Here is a 25,953-nt window from a genome sequence, read left to right as displayed (position 1 = left end):
AAGTGTTTTTTGAAAACAAATTCTCTCATGTCATATATAACTGTAAAAGGTTTCATAGTAGACAAAGCTTTTCATAACAGCTGTTTTATTTCCCTCAAACAAACCTCTATTGATCAGCGACAGACTATACAGAACTCAGCCTCCAAGTTTATAACCAGAACCAAGAGCAATGATCACATCACACCAGTTTTAGATTCCTGACAGCTTTTCCTGATTTTACTTGAGTTTTATTTTTCATTATTTATTATTTCATTTTCTTCTGTTTTACATTACATGAATTGTTTTTTATCTGTTTTATCATAAATCTAATTAGTTGATGTGTTGATTTTGTATGAAACGATTTGTAACTTTGGTTTTGAAAAGTATAAATAATTGTCAGTATTCATATTTGTATTATTATCAGGAAATATCATTTATCACTCACACAAGCTGCCTGTATGCACAGTATGCATAACTTCAAAGTGAATTACTATGCAAGACCTTTTTATTTATGTAGCACATTTCATTATATGTACACTCAATGTTCTGGGCATTAAAATGCATGTGCAAACATCCACCTACCCCTATGCAAAAATGATCCATATCCACTTCACAAACATTGCCCACAGACACAGCCATGCACAGCACTCACACAGTAATGCAGTATAAGTCTGGGAAAACAGAAAAGTCTTTGCTTTTGAATGTGGAGACACATCTCAGGTCAGCAGGTATACGGATGCAGCTACAATCCAAGCAAATATTTGTGCGGGGACGTGTAACAAAGTGCAATACAAGCACGAGTCCTTCTTGAACTTGGCATTTAATTCTGCTTTTCATCCAGATTACACAATACATCTCAAGGTGGTTTTGTTGCTTTTCTCCCAGTCTATTGTTGTGCCAGTTCAGCAGTAAAACACACTGTAGAACACCTTAGCCATCTCTCAATAAATAGACCTTTTAAATATGACAGATTGTATTACAGCAGAGGAATATAAACCTGAAAATGTCTAGCACACAGAACAAAATGCTTTTCACAAAGCCCACCCCTCCCCAACCCCACCCCCATGACAGTTCAGTTGTTTGTTGTTGTGAAAACTTGCAGGTTTATGTAACAGCTTCCACTGATGAAATATGTAGACATTTCCACAGGTCCAAGTTGTCATAAATTGCCTCCCACCAGTGTGCGGTGCTCACATCAGGCAGAGAGAGGCGTGTGAGCCTGAACTTGTGTCAAAGTAGTTTTCTGTCAACTTTGTTTTTGTTTTTGCAGAGTTTATGTGTACTATCATGTGAAAGAAAACAGGCAGCATTACATACTTAAGAAAACACAAACCCTATTGACATTCCAGGAAATAAATACACTTCTTGCTTTGTTTGAAAAATTATTTACACAGTATTGTACATAGAAGAGTTCATAAATTCAGAACCGGGTCTCTCAGTCATAAAAATATAATATATATAATAAAATCTACAGTAAAAGAATGAACTACAATAACAATTACTGAAATAAACAAAAGATTGTTGACTGTGAATGAATATACAGTACAATCACTGCTTTAAATGTCTTGTATACACAGTAGAAAGCACAAAAGGGTTTGTATGTGCGTGTTTGTTTGCGCGAGTGCGTGCGTGTGTGTACTTGTGGAGAGGAATCTAAAATTGATGGAAATTCCTGTTTGGCCACACAACATCATGTTTACTTGAAGACAACCTTGAGAATGAAATGAGAGCTTTTCCCACACAGGAAATTGTCTTGAACTCTCTGAACGTTCATAAAATGCATGAGCATGCACTATGTAATTCGCTCTCAAGGTTTCAAATGCCAACGTTTCAAATGGTGTCTGACAGCAAAGAGAAGTCTTCTCAGCTCGTGTGTGTTTGTTTGTCTGTGTGTGTGTATGTCTCTGTGTGAAGATGCTGACAGTCTAGTGGCAGCCACAAGCTCTGACCACCATGTTGCGGTATTTCTTGAGGATGACGTTGGAGCTGTCATCAAAGTAGAGCACGGAGATGGCGTGGAGCTGTGTGGGAGCACAACAAGGCTTAGGAACCGTCTCTGGGTTAATGAAATGAACCTGCATATTTGAAAAGAAAAAAAAAGGGGAAAGTCAAATGTTAAATTCATAATTAAAGCATGGATGAAATGTTATCTTGTTATGTAAATGTTTAAATGTTCACACAGGGTCATGCACAACAAACACATCTTTGTGCCACATCACTTACAAATTACTGATGACAGTTTGCTCTAAAATACACTCTGCAATTGCTTTGGATCATCATATATAGCAGTTCCAACAGCAACTACATTGTCTTGACAGATGATGAGATGATTAGACTCCTAACATGACTGCTGGGTTTGTGTTCCCTGCTTTCATGGTTACTCACAAGGGTTTGCACAATAGCATGGTTTGTGGCGTTCATGTAGGAGTTCAGTGGGAAGGCACACTCTCCCTCGCAATAGTACGCTGCATATCCTTCTGGAGCAATGATCCAATCCTGCGAAACAGAGAGGGTGACAGTGACAGAAATTTAAATGAAGAACTGGGAAAAGGATGTAAAATGTGTTAAAAACAGACATTGAGAGAGAGAGAGAGCTGAGCTGAGTGCTCTCAGTTCACGCAAGGTGTGATTGTGCATCTGAATAATAATTTTAAACGGATTTGGTCCATATACAGCTATAAAATTGATTGAATATCAACTCCAGTTAGCAGCACTTGAGCCACATTTGGGCGGCCTGGAAACAGATTTAGTTTTAGACACAATGAAGTCCATTATGATTCTATGTTTCCTTAACCTGCTGCCACTCTCCCAGTGGCTTTCTCCCTCTCTGTTTGTGTGTGTGTGTGTGTGTCTGCTTGTGAGTGGAGACAGGTGTGCTGGAGTCAGAGCAGAGCCACAACAGCTGCACCTCATCTCAATAATCAAGACCTCTACAAATACTCAGCCCTGCCACTTCCACTCTGCCAGATTGTAGCCTCTGCACCAGTCAGTCTATGCTCTGAGCCAGTTTTTCATACATTACCAGTTCTCTTATTGTTGCCAGTTTTTTTTCCTTTGCCTAACTCTGTCTCCTGTTTCCCTGCGTTCCTGTCTGCTCTGGTTCCAGTCCCTATCATCAGCTCCTCATCTCATCTTTGCCCTGAATACCTGCTCTTCCTAGCTTCCAGCCCAGTCCTCAACCATGTAACTGCTTTGGTATTTTGACTTGACATTTTTACTAAAAAGTCCATTCTGGCATCTTTCTAGGAGAACATTTGTAATTGCTCATTGTCAACTGTTAATCAAAATATACATTTAAGGCTGCAATAAAGGATTATTTTTGTCATAAATTATTGTGCCAATTTTTCATTTCATTTGGTCTATAAAACAAAGTGAAAAATCACCCACAACCTTAACCTGTTCTTTTTTTATAAAGCTGGGACCAGTTGCAAATTGGCTGTTAAGTAATTTTGTGCTGATTGATTCAATTGATGAACTAATTGTTCATACATTTTCTTTTACAATGCAAAGGATTTTATTTTGTTTAAATAGATGCAAATATTTTATCAACTGAAATCTTTTTTTCATCTGGATTATGGAAGCTAGACAGTAAGAGGACACTTTTTAAATTATAGTGAGAACATCAAGCTGATTTCTGGAATAAAACCTGCAACCAGGAGTGCCCGATTTAGGCCTCTACTGGGCCAAGCAATTTTGGCTACTTGGGTGAGGAATGCTTCCCATACCTGCCACCCCAGGTCTCTGAAACTGACGTAGAGCTCATGCTTCTTACAAGCCTGCTTCTGATCAGTACTGCTGTTTTCTGAGAAAGAGGATAGACAGAGAGACAGACAGATGGACAGAGAAAGAAAGAGAGATTATACTTTAGTACATGTTATTATCCAATTCAGTGACAAAAGCAACTATTTACTGCAGTCACACCCCAATTATGTGTGGATGATAAAGAACAGACCTAAACCCAGCCAATGTCCTCATACAAAACATTAACATTTAAACAATAGCTGAAGGAAATCACCTCCAGATACAGCAGCAGTTTAGTAATTGTTTCAAATGAATGGGCCACCCTGCTTAGAGGTCACTCTCTGCTGGGCTTTGAGTTTCCACTGGCTGAAACAGATGTGCACACAGAAAAGGCTTTCCACATTTTTCATAACTCAAGTTGTATTTCTTTCCTCTCCTCCTCTCTTCACAATTTCTTTTCCCTCTTACCCCATCCGTGTGTTAAATAGGAATAGTCTGTTTTCTATCTAATGGTATCTTTCGCTCTCTTTTTCTGGTGATCTCTGGGGCTCTGTGGTACATTAGTTCCTAAGAGTGGTTCACATTGGAAATGATCATGAGAGACTGGTTCTCATCATCCAGTTAAAGACCGCTGGTATCCAAAGTTCCAAACAGGCCCATTTGGCCCATGTGTTGTGGCCCCGGTTGCCCCACAGCACACCGCAGATGTGTTCTGCCATAAAAGCCTGCGCTGCCTTACCTCCATGCAGGGAACTTGGCCCCGACTGCTCTGTAATGCTTGTGTAAATAAACAAAGACTGCAGAGGGATATTTGAAGCTCAGGCATTACAGTCTAATGTTTCAGCGCTTCACATAAACACAGCCTTCTCACACCTCCAAAACAAAGGCCCCGAACATACATTGCATGCTTTGTTGTGCAAGGAACACATACATTCCAATGATACACTATTGTTTGTTCTGCGTGTATTGTGGGTTTGTGTGAGTGTTTGCATGTATATTTGTTCATACTGTATGTTTTTGCATGTTTTACTGTGTAAATGTAGGGAATTCTCATATGGGCCGACAAGTACAAGTCATCTGCGTGCCATTCCACGGATTCCTCACAGAGCCAGCAAAAGCCAGATTAAACCAGAAGTCGGCCCAACACAACAGCATAAATCAGCACTGACTGTATATACAGCACACACACTTTCTGCAACTTTACCTGCAACATTGGCCACTCTGAGTGCCTCTTGGCTCTTTGCCCCTTTAGAGCGGTTGGGGTTACGCTGTTTGGCCCCCCCTGGTGCTGAGCGGATGCTTCGCAGGTGCACCTCAGTGGCTTTGAAGAAGGCCACCATGAAGGGTTGTTTATTCTGAGGCCCACTGCGACCAATCAGCCCCGCCACACGAGGGTTAATGCTCTCTCCTGTAGGGGGCGACAAAGAGAACAGTACAACAGGTGTTGGCATCTCAAGGAAATCTAGATTTTATTCATACATGGCAATGTACAAGGAGAAAGGAAATACTTTTGAATGCAAATAAATATTGGTGTGTGTGGTCCTCTTTTCTAATTGAAACCACTTTTGTTGTGTTTATAATGTTGCATTCAGTTTTACAAATGAGATTTTCCTCTGTGAATTCCTTTCCCTTTTTTCGCCCCTCTCCAACTCTGAAATGCCAAGAACAAACGTAGCAATGAACATCAAAGCCGTTCTGCTTGTGTTTGTGTGTGTGGGTGTGTTTGTGCGCGCATGTGCATGCGTCGTCTGAAGTGTCTATCTTGTTCTCACACGGAAGAATGTGTCTCTGATCACCGTTTGGTGGTTAATCAAGGCTTCTGGTCGCTGCTGGCGACGGGATGTCCCATGTGCTTGTCTGTACATGCTCACCCATAACCCTTCATACCCGATCCAACACACAAACACACTCATGGATACAGCCTCCCCAGCACTCCTCTCCAACAACATGAAAGCAATACTGTGTCTGTTTTCCTCACCTTACATGTAACATCCTGCCATCTTGAGAGAGATAATATTCTCAAACACACTCTTGTACTCCACACTGTTTGTTGACAATGTTCTCCACTGACTAACATCCGAGCCTTGTGATGACAAACTCCCACTGAGATGTTATCTTTATGATAACGCAGGGAATTTTCTGCATGCCAGCTAATGATGCTGAGGGTATCACGGATGATGATGGTGATGAATGACTGGCGATGAATGACGAGAAGCAGGGTTTTGATTTATCTTTGTTGTGTACACACAGATAATGAATAATCTGATTCTTTGGCCTGCAAGAAATTAAATCCTGAACAGTTATGATGTGGGCTTGTGGGATTATACTGCAGACTCTCTTGTTTGTTAGATGTCCAACAATATCAACTCCTCATTACAGCAATGTGGTTAACTTGGGTCTGTTTGAGAAAAATTTTAATGTGATGGTTGGGTGGTTTCTACGGAGGAGTGGTAACTAATTACAATAATAAAAAGTGAAGTGTTTGTGGTACTTTCTTCATATTCAGCTGTGTTTGAAGGTAAAGTAAATGCAGAAGCACCTTAAAGTGTTATGCCACTGACAGCCACTACATGTGGGCTCCAGAAAAATCCCTGGCTCCAATTGACTCCCATTCACTTCTCTCTACAAATACTAAGTCAGTTTTTTTCAATGAGTATTTAGTTCCTAATTGCTAATATGTGTGCTGATGGTCACTTTGGAAATTATCACTCAGTTAATAGGATTTGAAGTAGGTTTTGATGTCTGCCATTTAAGCGTTGATTAACAGCTGTGATTGACAGTTCACTTGCCTGCTGCTTTCTCCAGCTCCAGGACTGATAATGAGTCAAACTACTGTCAAAGTATTTAGATAAGCTTAATTTTACTTGATTATGATACCTGGCACAATTGAACTAAATTAGCTAACATTTGTTTTGGCCTGAGGTAGCAGTGCGTGTTTCCAGAGCATGAAAGGCAACACCCCGCACTCATTTGGAAAGTCCTGGCTCCAAATGGAAAAGGAGGCAACGACCATAACCTGCTTGGCTTCAAACCAGCTCCAATTCAAACCCATTGGTGACATCACACCTGTCCACACACGTCCATCATTTTTATACAGTCTATAGAATATACTGATGAGAGTGACACTCACCATTTGTGCTCTCCAGAGCCAATTGTAGACCCAGATTTCTCCCTGGGTTCAGGACCCAGTGATTACTGGTGGCTGTCACGTCAAAAACGAGCCAACCTTCCTCTGCTGCCCAGATCACCCGTGAGTCCAGGAGAAACAGGTCAGATTCCCTGAAAAGGTAAACAGGAGATAATAAAAGTTCACACTTGCAGTCAGAGACGAACATAAGTCAATGGGGATTAAATGCACAATTACAAAAGATAGGTTGAAGCCATCTGACAGAATGTAAAACCAAGTGACCGAAGCGCAAAGAAAAGTAATGGAGCGGAGAGAGGGATTCAGAGGAGTCCGATGGAGTGAAACAAAGAGAGAGAGAGATGGAGCAAAGAACTAGTGAGGGAGGTGGGGAGGGAGGGCTCCAGATGGTGAGGCCCAGGGGAACACTTCATTTTCTTAATTGACAATAATGGCTTTATAAACGACGGGTCCTTTCATACACTACGCACAGTCCATCACTGGCTGGAATCTGGAATTTTGTGGGAGAGCCAGAAAGCCACAGAGAGAGAGAGAGAGAGAGAGAGAGAGAGAGAGAGAGAGAGAGAGAGAGAGAGAGAGAGAGAGAGAGAGAGAGAGAGAGAGAGAGAGAGAGAGAGAGAGAGAGAGAGAGAGAGAGAGAGAGAGAGAGAGAAAGAGAAAGAGAAAGAGAGAAAGAGAGAGTGAGAGTGAGAGAGAGAGAGAAACACAGCTGCGAAAGAGGAAAAAACTGTGTGAAAAGTAGCGAGTGAAATACTGCATGTCCAAGTCAGTCCTATTGTCCAACACTGGACTCTGGATTTTCTACTCTTTCACCATTGGAGACTAAAATCTCTTGTTCTTCATGTGGCCATTCATGTATCCCGACCTATTTTCTGACTGGGCAGATAGTGTGTCACAGAGCTCTAGTTCATTCATGTACCCAGGCCTGTCTCTGGCAGAGGAATAAATGACTGTGTTGTTCCCTCTGGACAACAGAAACCTTTAGGAGGGGTCGAAGAGAGCAGGACATGGGCTGCTCCAGAGTTACATACACCTTCTGGACGGCCCGGATTAGCCACATACAGAAGGTGGGGCAAAGTCCCGCTTTGATTGGAGAAGCTTCCCAGAACAGGACTGGAATGTATGCTTATTTTCATTATTGAATAATGTGGGGTGTTAATTCATTAATTCTACAGTCTATCAAATATCTGAAAATAGCCCAAAGACATTCAATTAACAATTACATAAAAAAGGGAAAGTCACAATTCCTCACCTTGAAGAACAGTAAGTGTTTGCGATTTTGTCTTGACTTTAAGTATAAGAAAACCAAAAATTATTATTTTTCCATCTATCAATTCTTTCGGCACGTAACACTGACCTTCCACTAAGTCTGTTCAAGCCTATTCAAGATATGGGTTTGTTTATTTTCTAGAATAGCTGGGCACTGTTGCTTTTAGCAAATAAATAGTACATTAGTTGGAGGCTATTTTCAGGGGATCAGTCAGTGGATTCATCTTCATTTTTTTCCCTTGTTTACAGCACTAAGATGATGTACATAGGATTGAACAAATAAATGACCATATTACTGGCAATGAAGGAACATTTTGCATGAATATCAACAGACTTATCCTTTAACAATTCATCAATACTAAAAATGGCCACATAACCATATACCCATGCTCACCTATCAGCGTGTTCCTCCAGCACCTGGTAGACGCTGATGCGGAAGGTCTCATTATCGTAGCGTTCATGGATGAAGTCTTTATATATACGAAACTCCGCAGCAGTGACCGCCTCACCCTCAGGGATCCGTGATAAGTCAAATCTGAACTCTCGATGATGCCGCCGCACTGGTAGGAATTCCTTGTCATGCTCCACTGAAAGAAGTAAGCATAAAAATTAAATGAAAAATGTGTCATCCAACAGATTTTATGTATGCAAAGAATGTAGTTTCTTTTTTCATGAGCTATTTTGTATCCCCAGTTGAATCAGTTACCAGCAGGGACACTAAATGACTGAAGGGAGACACTGCAGGGTAATGTGACATTGAGTTTCATCTCACTGAGAAAGAAAACATATATTTGGAAAAGAGGTAGAGAAGACATGTTTCCTCTCAGACTGATCCTTCCTCCACAGCCCATTACCATTTATTTGTTAGCAAGGAGCTGACATAGCTTGTCAGACTCTGGGTCAGTCCCAGATTAAACACATTTATATATATGCAATACACATGTTGCCTTATGATTGAAACATTCATGAGGACCAGTACTAGGAGCAATGCATCTGGCGCACACTGAGCCATGATAGAGAGATGCAGGCGGACTCTGACAGCTTTATGAGTGCCTTTCTTCTCCCTCTCTTCCTCTCATAGCCCCAGAGAGTCATCCAGTCTGCCCTTCATCTGGTTCTCATGAGTTGGGGCTCCATGTTTGGTGTACCCCAGCCCCATCCCCTCCTCTTTTTCTTTCTTACGTCCAAGCTTTCCAACCCCCTCCCTGTACCCCCTCCCCCTGACCCTGCTCCTCTCAGGTCCCAGCAGGACATCCCAGGGGTCAGTGCCTTGTCTCTCATCATCTCGCTCTCCCTCCACTTCCCTCTTTATCAACTGTCAGACAGACCCCACACACATCTATACACATACAAACAGATACATAAACACGCACACAAACACACTAAATGATTTATAAGCTTGCGAAATGGAAACAATATATCATCTATGCAGACGTGGTGGCATTTCATCCGATGAGTTTTAAGTATTAACCAGAAGTCACCCGTTTTGTTTTTGTTTTTTAACCTGGATACCCTGAAACAATAAATACATTTATTGATTGAAGGACAGAAAATAATTAGTGATTTTTGACAGATTCTTTTAGTCATTTAGTAGCAACCAATGCAGTGCAAATAAAGGCAGAAAGCATAAGTGTGCAGATATTTTCTCTATTTTATGTCACTGCAAATTTGAAACCTTTGAGTTTTAGACAAAGCAAGCTATTTAAAGGCATCAACTTGGGCAACGGGAAATTGTGGTGGGCATTTTTCTGTACTATTTTCTGACATTCCATATACCAGATATAAGTATAATATTTGAAATGAAAATAATTGTTTATAGTCCTAATACAGTCAGTTTTGTCTGAACAATACTCCAAAACAAACAAACAAAATTTTAATTATATTAAACAAAGAAAAGCAGCAAATCCTCAGTGATTGAATGAACAGAAACATGAGAATATTTTGTATTTTCATCTTATAGATGACTTAAACAATTTATCAATTACCTAAATAGTTACAGATTGATTTTCTGCCAATCAACTAATTGACTAATTGTGTCAACTCTAATCTCAACCACATGCTGCTGCAGTCCAAACCAGGTGACATAGGAAAACCTCTCCAGCATTCCCTCCCCTGCTCCATCCATCGACCATCCACTGCAACTCAACAATTCATCATCAAAGTCGACTGCCTCTGAACTCTGCTCAACTTTGGCAGGAAAAACATCCCAGGATCTTTGCCAGGCCAACATCACACATGTACATAAATGGACAACAACACACACCACTATTACAATTCAAAAGAATTTCTGATGATAGCATACTTGTTCTGTAGCAGCTGTCAGTAATATAAATGTTCAATGATGTAAATGGTATGCAGGTTTCACTACAAGGCTAGTGTGTTGTTATTTCCTTCACTGTACACCTGCCTCTTTGTCTTCCTCAGCCCTGTTTCCCCTCTTGCCTCTTATGTGGTTTTCCCAGCAGACTCTCTCCCTTGCATCCCCTTTTCATTTATGCCTCTATTAAACCCAGTTGCTGAAGGACATTATACAAAGGCAGCACTGTGAGATGATTGGCCGGAGCAGGAGCAACAGAAAGGATCTAATTACTCTTCAATGAGGGACAGTTCTGCTCTCTGTTGGCCATTAGATGCTCTAGCTTTAGGCTCCCATTGTCCTCCATCTGCTATAGGCACACATTGGACTGGTTTGAAAAGCTGTTTGACTCTTCCGGAAAACAAAGGAGTTCAAGGTTATGTCTACTTCACTGTAGACTTTTACCGATTCAACATCATTTCCACCAACCACGCCCCCTCCTCCCGCTATTTATTACCTCTTTTTTATTCTTCTAGCTCCACTTTCTGTTCTGTCTACATGGATGGGTCACTTGATCAGTCCGGGCTTTCATCAAGTCTCCACCCCCCAAGTCACACTTTACACTGACTGTGTTGACAATGCATACATTTTACTGCTGTAAAAGTCACTGTAACACGTGCAGCACACCTCACAGTCTGACTCTCCTATTAGTCTGAACTAATTCAACATTATCTTAGTTCATTATTGTTATTGAATGAAAAAATGTTCAGTTAAATGATCATGCTGGTGATTTATTATATCTTTCTTATTGTCAACAAATCTCATGTTCAGAGCCAAACCAACAATTAATTCTAATCTAATCTACTGTACAAGTAATATGTGTGTGTCCAAAGCCTGATATATCTTATTCCTCTGTGCTCTAGACCTCTGTTGTTGTCCAAAAACTGAAGTTCTTAAAAGTGTACTATGCAGTATAAAGTCAAGAGGTTGACTGTTACTGATGTGTTTTAAATCATTTTTAGATGGCAACGGAGGCCTACAGCAAATTGGAAAATGATATGTCAGAGTTTGGATACACATGCAATACTTGTAATAGGATCAGTTCATTTTTGGTTTGGCACTGTGTATAGGGTTTGTTGAAAATAAGAAAAATATCCATATCCTTTGAGTTTTGCCTAATATAATGCAATACAGGAGCACAGTTCATTTAGTAATTGACCACCAGTTGTTTTTATTTGCAATTTTGCATACATCAACCATATATTTTTATTGATTAGTATTACAAAAATGATTCTCTCTAATATTGTGTTGTTTATTTGAATGATCCCAGCATTACTGCAAACACACAGATCATAGCAAAGGAAGTGTTCTCTACTATTCAAAGGAGGACTATAACAAAATAACGACCGCCATTTTCATTTTATTATTCAGCCAGGAAACAATTACTTCATGCTTTTGGTACCCTCTCACACATTTTCATTTCTCCTTCATACCTCTCGGCTCCAAGGCCTGCTTATTCTTCCACCACACCAGGGACCTCTCCCTCCTCCTGTAGCCCAGTGCAGGTGCACTCCCTCTAGGGAGAAAGCCAGACCTGTTCTTTAGCCTCCGGAGCAGCCAACCCACCCCTTCACTGTAAAAGCTCTTTATCTTTGTGCTTGTGAGAACAGCTGGATGCTGCTGTGAAACTCCCACACTGACTAATTCTCTCACATCGCTTTCCATTTCCACTTCTCAATGCAGGAATTTCATCTGTATAGTTTGAGGTAAAATTAGATTGAGTGTAGCTTTAGTCTCTGCTGTGATTCTGCTATTTGTCTCTCTTTTTCTTTTTCTTTTTCTTTCTCGTACAGGCCATTATGGCAGTATGGCAATCATTAGATGAGGGGAAGAGGCACAGTTAAAGCCAAGCGGGTGCATTTATGACTTCCTCTGGGAGGAAGTGAGTAGCCATCGCCCCACCTGTGTCACAAACATACACACACCGCAAACATGGCAAACACACCCTCTCTTGCCATATGAGCCCTTCATTCAGAGCACCCACCGTCCAGATCGGTTGCTTCTCCTTACACGGACACACACGCACACAAACAACTATGACAAAGTATTGCCTGTGAAGCAAACGGTCTTGTGCGTCACAACACGGTAACACAATCATTATGGGTTTCTGTAATCCATAATTAGAGATGCGACAACACACATACATGCACAGAGACACACACACACAAGCACACAAAGACACTTACACTGTGAGTGGCTTTTATCATTCAGTCTGACATCTGATTTGCTTTTTATACAAACTGCTGATGATGCACAGTTGTCCCACATCAATTGACTTGAGCGGACCACACACGTGCACAGCAGCGCACATCAGACATGTCGGCATGATGATGAATTCACCATCCTCAAAGCTGTTGCACCTGGCAACCAGAGGGTTACAACCTTATGAGCACTATGTTAGCATCTTCCAAGATTTATGCTTCCCCATGGGGCATACAGCTTCCTTATCATGTTCTCCACTACAAAGAGGCTGTGCCTGCTCTAAACTAAAACCTCAGATCTTCTCCCAGAAAATAGTCAGTAGTTATCTGAGGCTCACTACTCTGCTTGCCATGATTTCCCATGTTTCAATTGACTTTATTTTATTTCAGAAATAATATCTTTCTTCTTGAAAAGCTCTAAATCAATCAAAACATTTCTTTGCTTTATTCTATCTGAGGTAAACCGTTGATTGACTTAAACACAAAGTCTGTTTTAAAAAAATATTTTTTATTGTCAACAAATCCCACTAAAAAGCCAAAACTAACAGCTAATTGACCCTACTAAAAAGTATTATCTGCTGTTGTGAAAGACTGCCACAGACCATCCAAAAATGTTTTTAAAAAAACAAAACAACTGTACCACTGGATGACATTATTCTTCACTATGATGAACATGGTCAACGCACTTTATTTTGAGTTGCTGCCACATACACCATCTTGGTGGCATTTATATTTGGCTAAGCACACCCAATCAGCAGCTGAAAAACAATCACACTATTTACTCCATTTTGAACAACATTTACTAAAACTACAGTGCCCATCAAGAACCATTTAACCTTTTTTAACTATGAAATCATACAATCATGACCCCTTTTTAAATATTTATGTCTCATGGAAGTGCTGGGTTTGGGGCTAAAAGGCATAGACAGAGTGGAGAAAAGTATTGAAAGACAGACAAACACATGGTTTTGGTCTTTTCAGGGGATTTTTTTTTGAACAACAACAAAAATATCAAATATCACCAGTATAATTCCTTTTGCTTGCTACTTGCATGCTACCTTCTCTTCTCCTTTTAGTCTCCTCTCCCTCCTATTCCCCTCTCCTGCCGAGCTTGTAGACCTAAGACACTTCTCCAACACCTCAGGCTCCGGAGCAGCAGCGGACAGATCTGACGGCTCGCATTAGCTCAAGTGTCTGTTCAGCACCCTCACACCCCTTAGTCCCGCCCTGGACACTTCCGCTGCTCTGCAGGGGGGATCTCACCCCTGGCACTGCTCTCACTTCTCTAAACCAATGGCTTAAGCTTCGCCCCCTCCCCAACCACCCTTACTTCTCTTGAGATGATTGTGCCATCACTATCTGCACCTCATTCTGCATCCCTGTAGAGCCCATTAACTCTAACAGCACACCTGCTTCCTAAAAACAGAAACTAGTAAAGCATCAAGGCGAAGTCATTCAAATCATGCTCAGATCTTTTTATGATGGGGATTTGGAGAATCATGAAGGAATTGTAACGCTACATAGTCATGCAGATTTGACTGATGCACCATAACGATCTGTCTCATTCTTTCTTCCTTTCGGTTCCTCTTACGCCAACAATGTTTTAATTACAGTACTGGGAACAAGTAAGTCATAGTTTCCGAATGCTAAAAGGAGAGAGGGGAAGAAAAATGGAGTGCAAGGAAGGGGCAGATTGCTCAAGATGTTTATCCTATAAAGAGTAAGGAGGGTTTGATCTCTTGGGTACTGGGTGACTACCCACAGTAGGGCGATTACCACGTTAGGAAACATCCTGCCCACTGGCGACTACTGATGACATCATGCCTGTGTGATGTATTTATACTGCTGCAGGGCCTGACAGCACTGGTTCCCTGGGAAAGGGTCAACAAAGTTTCATGCTATAACTTAACTCACACTTAACGATCATTAACTCACCACAGCCTGTGTGTGTGTTTGTGTGTGTGTGCACGCGATTGTGTACACATGCCTTTGAGCCTGCCTTCCTGCCTGTGTGCAAGCAGAAGCAGTAACCACAGGAAGAAGAGTCTTACATCTAAGACTTGTGGTCAAACCTAATTTTCCTGAGTTCTCCAGCCTGTCTGCCATTGACAGGTCTCAGATTATACTCACAGCAGCACTGTTGACCTCTCCCTCTCCCTCTCACTGCAGCCATCAAATATGCTTGCCCTCTGCACCCATAAACTGTAGTGCTGGGTTCCACCTCATGCTTCGCTGGGCATCATGGACCAAAGATTTACTGGATATGTAACAGCTTGGAACTCACAGGAATGTATCTGACTTTTTGGCGCTCTACCTCTGCCCTTTACAGAGCACTCAGGCAGTGGCTGTGTTAAAGGGGTAGTTCATCCTTCTAGAACAACACATATTTTTCCCACTTTCCTATACTGGTATTTAACCATACATAGAAGGGTAGAGATATATCCACGTCTGCTGCTAATCCAATACAAATGGAATTGGAAATGTTGAAAATGACATTGAAACAGGACATATACTTTTTGTGATTTTCGGTTATTTATACTGCTATAATGTCTATATTAAACATAGTCAATATTCCAAACAAAAAATGCTCCTTGAAAGACAAAAACCAAGTCTTCAGCCTGCTGTGAATGCTTCAGATTGTTCACGCATGCCCAAAAACAGCCATCTGTTCCACATCCTTTGTTGCTATGGTTTTTGCTAAGGTTGGGCTAATATCTGCTGATTACTTGTTTGCATTGTTCAGTCACATATTTCGGATTGGATTTCAGCTCAAATGAAGAAAAGAAGTTCAATCTTACAATGACTGTTTGTTAACCTTCAGAACCAGCAAAATCTAACAAGGGAGATCTTATGGAAGCTGACCAATAAGAAGAGAGTGGGCTCATTGGGTTATAGAGACTTATAGAGACAGAACTGCCTGTTTGAGACAGAGGCCAAACTGAGGGGCTGAATAAAGGGCCAGTATAAGATACGAAGTTGTTTTTTATTACTTTAATTCAGTAGAGACACTTGAGTCAAGTGCCAGAATAAAAATATGGACCAAGAAATGTGTATGTTACATCTCTTTTAAACTTCAATGGCAACATCTCTTTGTAGAATCAGTGTAACAGTTACTCTGTACAATATAGATGGTGGAAAGTAGTTCCATAAACCCAAAGATAAATGCATGGCTAGTAAAGCCCAACCAAATGTATTTGCCAATAGTAACTCATGACAGATGCAGTACCAGGCAAAAGTTTCTCATTCAAGAGAATGGGAAATCTTTTGACTGGCATTGTATATTTGTATCGGCACCTATGTCAGCTAATAAAAGACAAGAAAAAGAAGTATCACTATCGACCTAAAACATGGTGTGGTCGGGCTATAGTGGGCACCATTAGTGGTATTTGAGAAAATATAATTCTTTTTAATTTGGATGGACCCAAACTGATGAATCTGAAGAGTCCTCACTGCACTAACTGAAGGTCTGGCAGGACAAATTGAGTCATCTTGGAAATTGGAGCTCAGACAGACTCAGATTGTACATTAGTGAAAAGCAATGGTGACAAAAAAAGAAGCCACATCTTTCATCTTCATGCTCAGCGGTCATTGTTCTGTGGTGTGATGAATAATGTGTTGAGAGACAGGGTTGAAGGGGTGTGGACAGGGATCTCTCTCTGTGCTAATGCCACTGTAACCATCTGCATTTCCTCTTAGCTGGAGGGTAAAACAACTCTGAGACGTGGAACCACAGCCATTCCCCCACTCACCCTTCCCCTTTATCCCCTTGTTTTTATCCTTTTGCGGCCACAGGGGCCACACCCTCCTCAACCAGCCAAGCCGCCTCTTATTATAGACCACAGGAAAATTCACATACAATACACACATTGGCACAAAGAGAAACAGACATGTCCTGGTGTCTATATAAAACCTCCTGCACCCCAGAGTAGCAAAGTGGCACCTTATGCACACATGACGGGCACATTGGCACCCTGATTTTAACAGCTTGTTGTTTATTTTGTTTAATTACAGCCCGTTCCTTTCTAAAATAAACAAAATAGCTGTGGAGGAAACACAAGGGAAACACAGCTGCAAGCTTGCCTAAATAAATAGAAACCTACCACATGCAGTTCATACTCCATGCTGCACAGACGAAATATTTCATCACTTATCGTAAAAACACTTGCGTACAGTTGTTGCTTGGCTTTTACAATCTTTGATTTGGCTGTTGGAGCCTGGTGAAGAATCTGGTCAGTATTATGGGCTTCCGCTAACGCAATCTTCCGCTAGGAGACTTAACACACATCACACAATGCAGCTGGTGACTGGGCAGGGTAGGTGGCTCTAAAATAGCGTTTCACTTTTCACAAATGCACACATAACTGCTCAAACACAAATGTTCTCAAGCACACAATGTTCCCAAGAGGAAAGAAAGAAGAGAAATTCATGGCATCCATTTGTGATTCACCTTTCCCGGTTCTTCTCCTGTTTCCCTATCCTTTTCTCTTCTCTTTCCTTTTCCACTTCTCTCTTTTCGTTCTTCTCTCATCTCATTCCTCCTCTTTTCTCCTCCCCATCAGTGCCCCAGTACCAAGCAAAGAGTACAGTATTTGTTTTTAAAGCAGCAGAGCTGTTGGTCCTAGGATCTCTGGCTGTGCTCTGGCCCACATCTGCTCTCACAGCTTCACTGTTTGGTACCCGCCGTCATGGAAGTGCAGGGGAGTCTTATATGCTGCCAGTCACTGATAAGGCAAGGCCAAAGTAACCCAGATGAAAGAAAACTGGCTTGAACGAGTGTCTTCCTGTGCACTTTTTTATTATCACACAGCTCGTGTTACCCCCTTTCTATACGCAATTTTGCAGTGGTTGGATGTTGTCTGATGAGAAAATTATTATCAGTTTACCACAATACTGCAGAAGAAAGAAGAAAAAAAGAGAAAAAAGAAAGCTGCAGATCAAGACAGTAAAATTATTAGAAAAACTAAAATGAGCCCAACATTCCTGGCAGTGAAGGAGCTCCGTCCATCATTGAAGCAGAGCGAGAACGCCCGCTGCTTAGTACATCTGGGCCTTTTGACCACTCGCCACATTGTCAAGTCCCACCCGCAGAGTGTTTCATCATCTCTCCCAGCAAGTGCCCTGGCCTGGCCAAGAGCACAGAGGCTCTGCTATGTACATCCAGATGTCATTCTGGACTCCTGGGTTCAACAGGTGAATCGCAGAGATAACAAATGGAAAAAAACAGGATTTTCCTGGATCTTGCTGGCTGCGGACTTTGTAAAACTGCCTGAAGCATATAAGAAGATAGATTCTTTGTCTCCATTTATGGTATTTATTTACACACCAGACCTCCATGTAATACATCAAATTGTGGAGTGCATTAAGAGAAATTACCTGACAGGACGGCAGGGCTATCTGTACCAACTGTTACATTCCTCTGCTTCTGCTCACTCCCTGTCCTGCAGAAGGCAATAAAACATGCACTCAATAACACTAATTAGCTCCAGAAACATTCCTTTTGGGCATAAAAAAAGTGTATGTGTGTTTCCCTCCATGTCCACACATGAATGCATGCGTGTACATACACATGTATTTGCTTCTCAGTCCACTGGGACAGTATACAGAAGCGATTACATAAATCTACGGGAAAGAGAACGGCATACTAACAGTGTCAAGGACAGGATGCATGCACAGAGGGACGACTGGCCTTCAACACATACTTGTTTTAATTTTCTGGCCCTAATGTGAAGCCTTCTAAAACACATTTCGGGAAGCAGCTTCTGGCCTGAGATGGTGAGATGGACAAATTACAACAACTCAACAATGTGGGATAAACAGACAAAAAAAAGTGAGAACAGAGAAAAGTGAAGTAGAGACAAAAGGGAAAGCTGTGTATTGGGTTTAGAAAATGTGTGTGTGTGTGTGTGTGTATGTGTGTGTGTGTGCGTGTGTGTGTGTGTGTGTGTGTGTGTGTGTGTGTGTGTGTATGTGTGTGTGTGTGAAAGAGAGAATGAGAGAGAGAGAGAGGTGGGGAGTGGAAAAACACACAAAAGAACTTGAGAAAGTGTTGAAATGTTTTATGTCTGGGAGCACGGGAGGTTTAAACCTCTGGAGGTGAAGGCCAGAGCTGGAGGTAGGAGACTAAACACCGCACAACACTACTGGGACCATATGATAACTAACTAATTAAAGCTAGGAGGCCAGTGCTGATAATCAATATGTGCTGGTTCAGGAAGGCAAGGAGGGAAATTTGGTGTCAGATGGTCCTGCGTGTGGAACAGAGTGGAGACAGGGCCAGACATGATGGTGGAGGTCGTGATGAGGGGACTTGTTGGACTCTGAAAAGATAAAGTTTCTCTGCACAGCTGCTTTGGCCTGCAGACAGAGGGAAACATCTGTATTAACCTCAACACCACGGGCAGCCCACTCTGAAGAGGAATGCAAGGAGCAATAGAGAGAAGGGTGGGGAGAGAATGAACGGGAGATATGTTTTTAAAAAAAGAGGGGTATTGGAGTACTTGAAATTACAAACGTGGACGGCTCTGCTTCTCTGCTATCAGCTATAAAACTAGAGCTGGGTTAAACACGTGCCTCTAGCGTGACTGTAGAGTGACACAACTGCTTCCGAGCATGCAGCCGTGTGAGTGTGTGTGCCGGTGACACAATGCTGTCTGAAAGCCAAAGCCTCTAATAAATCCGAACTAATTTACCACTTAGACATTTGTTCAACTCTCTGCTCTCCATTACCTTACTATTAACATGTTCTAGGAAGTGGAGAGAGCTCGCAGACAAAATGTGTGGCAGCTCCTATGGGAACAAACAGAGGGTCGTGAATGGTGGAGGGCCAGGTGGTGCCTTGTCAGGTCACCAAGGTAACGCAGAGGATAATTACCTGCTAGAGCACTGACTCTCTTCGCACGTTAAGTCGACAACAATGCAATAGTTTTTCCTTCTCTCATCACATTCTCAACTCACTAGTTAAATATAGACAGAGCTTTGATGTTTGACATTTTCATCTGAACTGTTGTCACATGTGTAACGTCATGGCTTGTTTTGGGTGAGATAACGATCCAAATGTTTGCCTATTACAACAATGAGAGAAAGAAAGCGTAGACGATTTGTTTGTTTACTCCTCTTCAGCTCCATTTAGTGAAATGTATCACATCTGGTGCTGATTAACAGCAGCGGACCACTGAGAAATTAAATGCACCCTGGTAGCGCATGTTTTTCATTGGCTTGATAATTGTTCACTTTTTAGATGCTTTTAGTTTACGACAGCACCCCCCCTGAGAGTCCAGACATAGAGGCTGACTTACATCACTGTTACGCATGCAGACCCATCAGCAAGAGTTTAGGAGTATGAACATCTACAAAGTTCCAAAACACACAGGAGCATACAGAAAGCATATATGAACGTAATGTGTGATGGATTGAACATAGACACCAGAGCTGAGCAACATGGTCTAAGTTCTTATCATGATATCAATAAAATATATTTTATATTGATACATATCATTTGGTAAATAAACGTTCAAATATATGCTCAAAGCTATAAACTGTCTTACTGTTACACAAAACCTCCTTATACTTTATGTGTAAAACTAAATCTTCTGTAATGAATTGTTCTTAATTATAGCTATGAATCATTAAAGGCTAAGGCTGATACTTATGTTTTTCTTATAGTCAACACATTTCATAAAACACCAAAACTAACAATGAATGCCACAGACCTTCATTATTTTCCAAAAAAATTACAAAAAAGATACAATTGAGCCACACATTTGCACTGGTTGACATGTTGTTTCATTACAATTAACTAGGCACTGTAGTTCTAGTTTGAGTCATTCCCACATAAACTGTCTTGCGGCGGTATACACTCACTAAAATGTGTATTACAGTACTCTATGACTGAAAATAGTGCCCACTAAATGCACCATTTACTCCTGATTTAGTAACGTTTACTAAAAATGACAGTGCCCAGCTGTTTTAGGTAATTACTGAGCCTTTTGTAAAAATGGAAGTATATATTTGTGACTCATTTTTTTAAAGATTAACATCTTAAGTAGGAACCTGCGGGCTTAAATTTGAGTGCTACAGACATAAGGAAGCCGGAAAGTATTGAGAAACGGACTAACACTTTGTTGGTTTTGGGCTAAGATTAGTTGACTATTGGAAAAACATAGAATAACATCTGTATAATCCCTTAACATTAAAATAACCTGATAAGACCATATCATCACAATAGGAATCCGCCAAACAAACCAAAATATAGAATTATCACCTAGCTCTAATGTACACACATGAACATGGAATGTAAAGCTGCGTCTTTTCCTCAGACTCACCTAAGGCTACGTTAATCCATGCAGGATTTTATGAGAACAGGGAAGCTGTGACTAATGATACCTCATGATAACATTTAACAATAAAAGCCTAAAAAAACCCTCTAACCCCCCCCCCCCCCCCCCCCATGCAAACACAGATGATGATGTTGCTACTGTTTCAGTCATCCAGGATGCAAATAGCAGACGTCCAAGTCACAGTCCTTTTCCTACAGACTGGGAGGTGTCAATGGAGATTGAGCATTATGAGTATTTGTGCTTGTGCCCGGATGGCTGAGTATATTCGGCCTGTGTAAGAGTTTAACATGAACTGAGCTGAACTACAGCTCCGTGCAGGCCAAAGTAGCGGCCAAAAGCGCTGGAAGCTGTGGTTTGTTAAGGAGGAAATGCCTTAATTCACAGTGGCTGAGGGCTAATGCTGCCAGATACCACTGGGATTACCTTAAATAATTACAAAAAGGATACATATGAGTGTACCCTATGTTTGGATAGACAAATGATAGAATTTTTATAAATGTTGCTGGTATGTTAAAATGTACCTTTTATTTATTTGCTGTCCTTTTCTGTTGACAGTGAATGCCACCTTGAATGACAGAGAGTGCGTGCACTGAGTTAACTTGCTGGCGTGTTATCATGGCATGTCCGGCACACACCCAGTGTCAGGGTGACCCGTTGCATGTAGCAGTGTACATTCTAAATGTATGCTGTAAGCCATTTACACAGCTGGGCTTTAAAACTGTAGTGACTCAGTGAGAGGACGTCCCTGGGCTGGGGTCTGTCCCAGAGCCCAACACCCGCCCTAACTGGCTGCACTGGACTCTGCCGCACTCACACAAGCTGACAACAAAGTGTTTCAGCTCCCCTGAGTGGCAATCAGGAAGGAAGAGAGACTCATTTTTTGTATATTAAGGCATTACTTAAACAATTAAGTGGCTAATTGTGCTGACATATGTTCTTTAACACTGCTGTGATGACTTAAATGGGTAATTTACACTCTATTACTGTAGCTCTATGTACCCGTAATGAAATCAGATACGTTTTTGTCATAGATTTTAGCCCTAAATAAGAATACAAACCAGGGCATGAAAAGAGGCCTCTCAGGAAGCAGTAACCAGTGTACAAAGTCTGACTAATGTACCTTGGCACGGTAGTTATGGAGACATGCAGCGTTTTGAGAGACAGTTTTTAAATAAAAGCCACACTCATTTTGCTCTCAGACAACCTAAATAAGAAAACAAACCCACAATGAGCAAATGTGGAAAGGAAGGAATTTGGAGGAAATCGTCAATCCATTTGATAGCCATCACTTACTTCTCTGTGTGTATGTGTCTCTCTCTCTTTCTCTCATGTGAAGGGTAATGAAACAGCATTATCTGCTGATTTGAATCAAGCCGTCTGGATACATATTTGATGGTATCACATTAGGCTCAGGGAAAAACCCAACAATGAACCCTACTGACAGATGCAACACGTGGCAGATAGTGCATACAATGCAATGATAAACGCCTACTTAGTATCCAAATTAAAGACGTATATGGTAATATTGAACATGTGCCATGAGGAAGACTCAACTTGGGCCAATGCCATCTGTAATTGCATTAGCCACAAGACTTCAGGATCATAGTGTGACTTTCTTTCCATGATACTTTAATATATTAAATAAAAATGTTCTCCCAAGCTGGCGTGACCCATCTTTGTTTAGATTTTCTGTGTGCTTTAAGCATCCTTCTTGCAAAAGAAGCTCTCCTCTCGAAAGCTCCCTTCTTCTCTGTCAGCTTACTGCAGCCATGGTCCTTTACTTTGCGAGGCCCTTGACTTTGCAAGCTTCTGTGGTCAAATCCATCTGTGTCACAGCCTGTCAAAAATAGTCACAATGCAGCAGCTCCCACAGTAATTACACAGTGCAGTGGAGGAACCAGTGTCACCTCCCTCTCTCTTGCCAAGACGCTCCAACAATGATCTTTCCAGGATTGAATGTAAACTTCCAACTCCTTGCAGACAGGACTTCACTAACATTCTGTTGACTTGCAAACATCTAACTAAAGTATGCCTTCACAGAATTTAATTTACTATACTACCTGTCATGCATCAAATTAATCGCAAAGGCTAATGAGCTCAAATAAAGCATGACTACTCATCTGGAACATGACTGGGGCAGTTGCTGTGACTGCATGATTTGTTGTGCAAACTGAATTATTATGGTTAGTTTATTTATCCATAAATCAGACACTACCTGCTAATGTTGCTCTTATTTGACATACTGATTAGATAAGCACAATGGTGTTGAAACATCCAGGGAACATTATTCAACAACCTACAAGTTAAGAAACAACAACAGTCCCATTGGAAAGTGCATCCTGAAACATAATGGCTCGCTGTGTGACCATCTGCTTGACCAAACTAACCTTGGACCTTTATTGACTAGCATTATTCTTTGAGTGTATGTAAGGGTGTCTCCAAATCAGAGTGAAGGGAGGACCCAGTGCACTTTGATCCCATTCTGCTGTTGACTTGCTCATTCTTTAGATAACACATGGTTGACATATTAGCTGCTGGCTGCTCCATCATCCACAGCTCGAGCACCTGAATATTAGCTGGTTGCACAGCTGTTAAACAGAGAAAGACGAAGGAATGTGGCTATTAACTGCACCTAGTTTGTGTAGACATGGTTATTGTGCGCCACTTCTGTGTGCTTGCAGGTGTACTATCAGGAAAATGTGTGTGTTGCTCTGCAAGGTGAGATAAGAAGATAAAATGTCATATCAATGTTGACTAGAAGATTCAAGACGTGTCCTAAAGGCAAAAAGTGGAGGTTAGCACTTACATTAATTAATTTGCCCTGACAGTCGGTAATAGTATGTAAAGATCTGCAGGTGATCACTTGACAACAAACAAAAAGCCAAAAATGTTTGAAAACAGTGTATATCCTGAACAAAAATGACATATGTTCTTCTGCTTTCTTCTTCAGGATCTTCTCATGTGCCTGAGAGTGCCAAAATAATGACCTGGTCCCACTGTAACCTACTTTTTAATGCTGAAATAGTGTCAATAAAGTATTGACTTGGAAAGAATTGAGAACTGATATTTACACAATAGTGATTTTAGTGGCTTTAATTTTTTCCATCATTATATAATGTATTATCCTTGTGCTTGTTTTGCTGCATTAAACTCTTGTAAAATTGTTTGTTTTTTAAGTTTTATCTCAACTACACAATAGGTGTTGGTCATATACGGGATGAGAGAGTATGTAGCCTACCTAAATTGACAAAGCTCATGACCATGTCTGCATCGTTCAAGAAGTTGTTGTCTTGCAGGCTGGCTATCGGGGGGCCCTGGGTGGTGAAGACGGGCTTGTAGGGGTAGGAGTATCTGTCCTCGTCCCCCTCTGTGGACATGGCGTTGTACAAGTCCAACATAAACATCGGGGCAGCGTTGTGCTTTCCGTGGAGGTGGGGTCGCGGCCGGTGCGGCAGCCCGAGGATCGACAGGATCTCCCGCTGCATCTCTCTGCGCTCCTGGCTTTTCAGCCGACGGTGGATAAAACTGGAGTGGAACTCGTTGTCCAAAGTAAAGTTCGTAAAAGCAGTGTCCGCCAGGACGCAGTAACTCCAAACCAAGAGCAAAGCGGGGGCTCGTCTATCCAAAATCGGTGCCATAGTAAACGCCGTGCGTAATTGCGCCCAGTTCTGCTCGCCGAAACTCTAGAAAATGGATATTGAACTTTTAGCAACTAGTAGCCTGTGTTCAATATCCAAAATCAGTTACGGTCCCTCATGTTGAGGGAAGTGCTCCCAAATGAAACATGAACTTCACTTCAAAGTCCTTTAATTGATTGGTTTTCAGGCGGATTGTGTGCGCGTGGACCTCTGTCCTCATCCACAACCTGTGGCCAACAGCTACCAACTGTAGTGCAGCCTGCAACTGCAGAGAGGAGGCTGTGAGCAGACGGGTTTCACCGGGAGAGACACGAACAAGTTCTGAGGAGGCGCTGTGTGTGCTGGGAGGAGCAGGAGAAAGAGAGAGAGAGAGAGAGAGAGAGGGAGAGAGAGAGAGAGAGAGAGAGAGAGAGAGAGAGAGAGAGTTTTTCTAATAGAGATAGGGCGAAGTTGGCCTTTGTTAGTTGGAGAAGGGCTCGAGGCTACATGTGCAAATACAAAACGGATTATCATGGGATTTGTATCATGATGCTTGAGTTTATGATAAAGCATATTTCGTCATTCCTTTCCCACAATTCCATGAGCCTGTGTACTGCGTGGATTCAATAATGACAGATGTGCAGACAGTGACAATAGACCTTTCAGTGTTAGTGTGCTTATGGAAAATAACAGACTTCATATCAGAGTGTAATTATTTGCCTCTGTGGGAGAGGTTGCAACATGCAGTTGCAGTGCTGCCACTATAATAGTTACTCAGTGATCTGCAGGTGCACTCTCTGAATACCTTGGGTCACGTGGTTGTGAGACTTTAAAGTCGTTGTCTTTTGATGTCAAAGACCTAGTACTGCGGCCCGTACAACTGCCATTTCACGCTGCATTTTTGAAGATATCCGAGGTTTCTATCCACACTGCTGGGGCAGGAAGTTTGTGACAAAGGCAGCGGTGCACAGACAGAGCGCAGACTGCGAAGGAGGGGTGCAGATGTTTGGCAGCTGCTTCATCCCTCCATCTGCCCCCCTGGCCCCAGCACCTCTTAAACACCACACTTTAATGGAACGCTCCTGACCCTCTTGTGCGCTGTGCTCTCACTGACACAGGCAGAAGGATTTCAGATGGCCCTTGCACCAGCCGCTTTATCTAGACAGAACTCCTAAAACCTTTTCACTACATAGAGAGTGGAGTTTTATAGGCTCTGTAGCTGAGATGTTTTAGGGCTACAGCTTGCCAGGTGATTTTTATGACAATAAAATTAGACTTCAATGGCACAGCAAGAGAGGCTGCCAGACGG

General features: G+C 41.7%; 1 protein-coding gene across 1 annotated transcript; it reads right to left on the bottom strand.

Annotated features, from left to right (window-relative positions):
* Positions 1–1,904: 1,904 nt before the first annotated feature.
* Positions 1,905–24,665, bottom strand: bmp7b (bone morphogenetic protein 7b). The gene is made up of 8 exons (XM_053318415.1): positions 24,266–24,665; positions 8,529–8,721; positions 7,899–7,901; positions 6,851–6,999; positions 4,975–5,128; positions 3,705–3,786; positions 2,365–2,475; positions 1,905–2,054 (listed from the first exon to the last, which is right to left on the bottom strand). Exons 1-8 carry the CDS (start codon positions 24,663–24,665, stop codon positions 1,905–1,907), a joined length of 1,242 nt encoding a protein of 413 aa, XP_053174390.1.
* Positions 24,666–25,953: the final 1,288 nt, after the last annotated feature.

The sequence above is a fragment of the Scomber japonicus genome, chromosome 4, assembly GCF_027409825.1.
Source record: "Scomber japonicus isolate fScoJap1 chromosome 4, fScoJap1.pri, whole genome shotgun sequence".
Lineage (NCBI taxonomy): Eukaryota > Metazoa > Chordata > Actinopteri > Scombriformes > Scombridae > Scomber > Scomber japonicus.
The sequence above is the reverse complement of the archived record's forward strand: the minus strand, read 5'-3'. Positions and strand labels throughout refer to the sequence as shown.

What these genes read in the sequence shown, in the direction of transcription:
- bmp7b (XM_053318415.1), bottom strand. Translation starts at nt 24,665, where the DNA reads ATGGCACCGATTTTGGATAGACGAGCCCCCGCTTTGCTCTTGGTTTGG. An exon ending in AAACAGCGTAACCCCAACCG is followed by an intron (nt 3,787 to 4,974) that starts CTCTAAAGGGGC and finishes TCTATCCTCTTT; the next exon opens with CTCAGAAAACAGCAGTACTG. An exon ending in ATGCTATTGTGCAAACCCTT is followed by an intron (nt 2,055 to 2,364) that starts GTGAGTAACCAT and finishes TCAAATATGCAG; the next exon opens with GTTCATTTCATTAACCCAGA.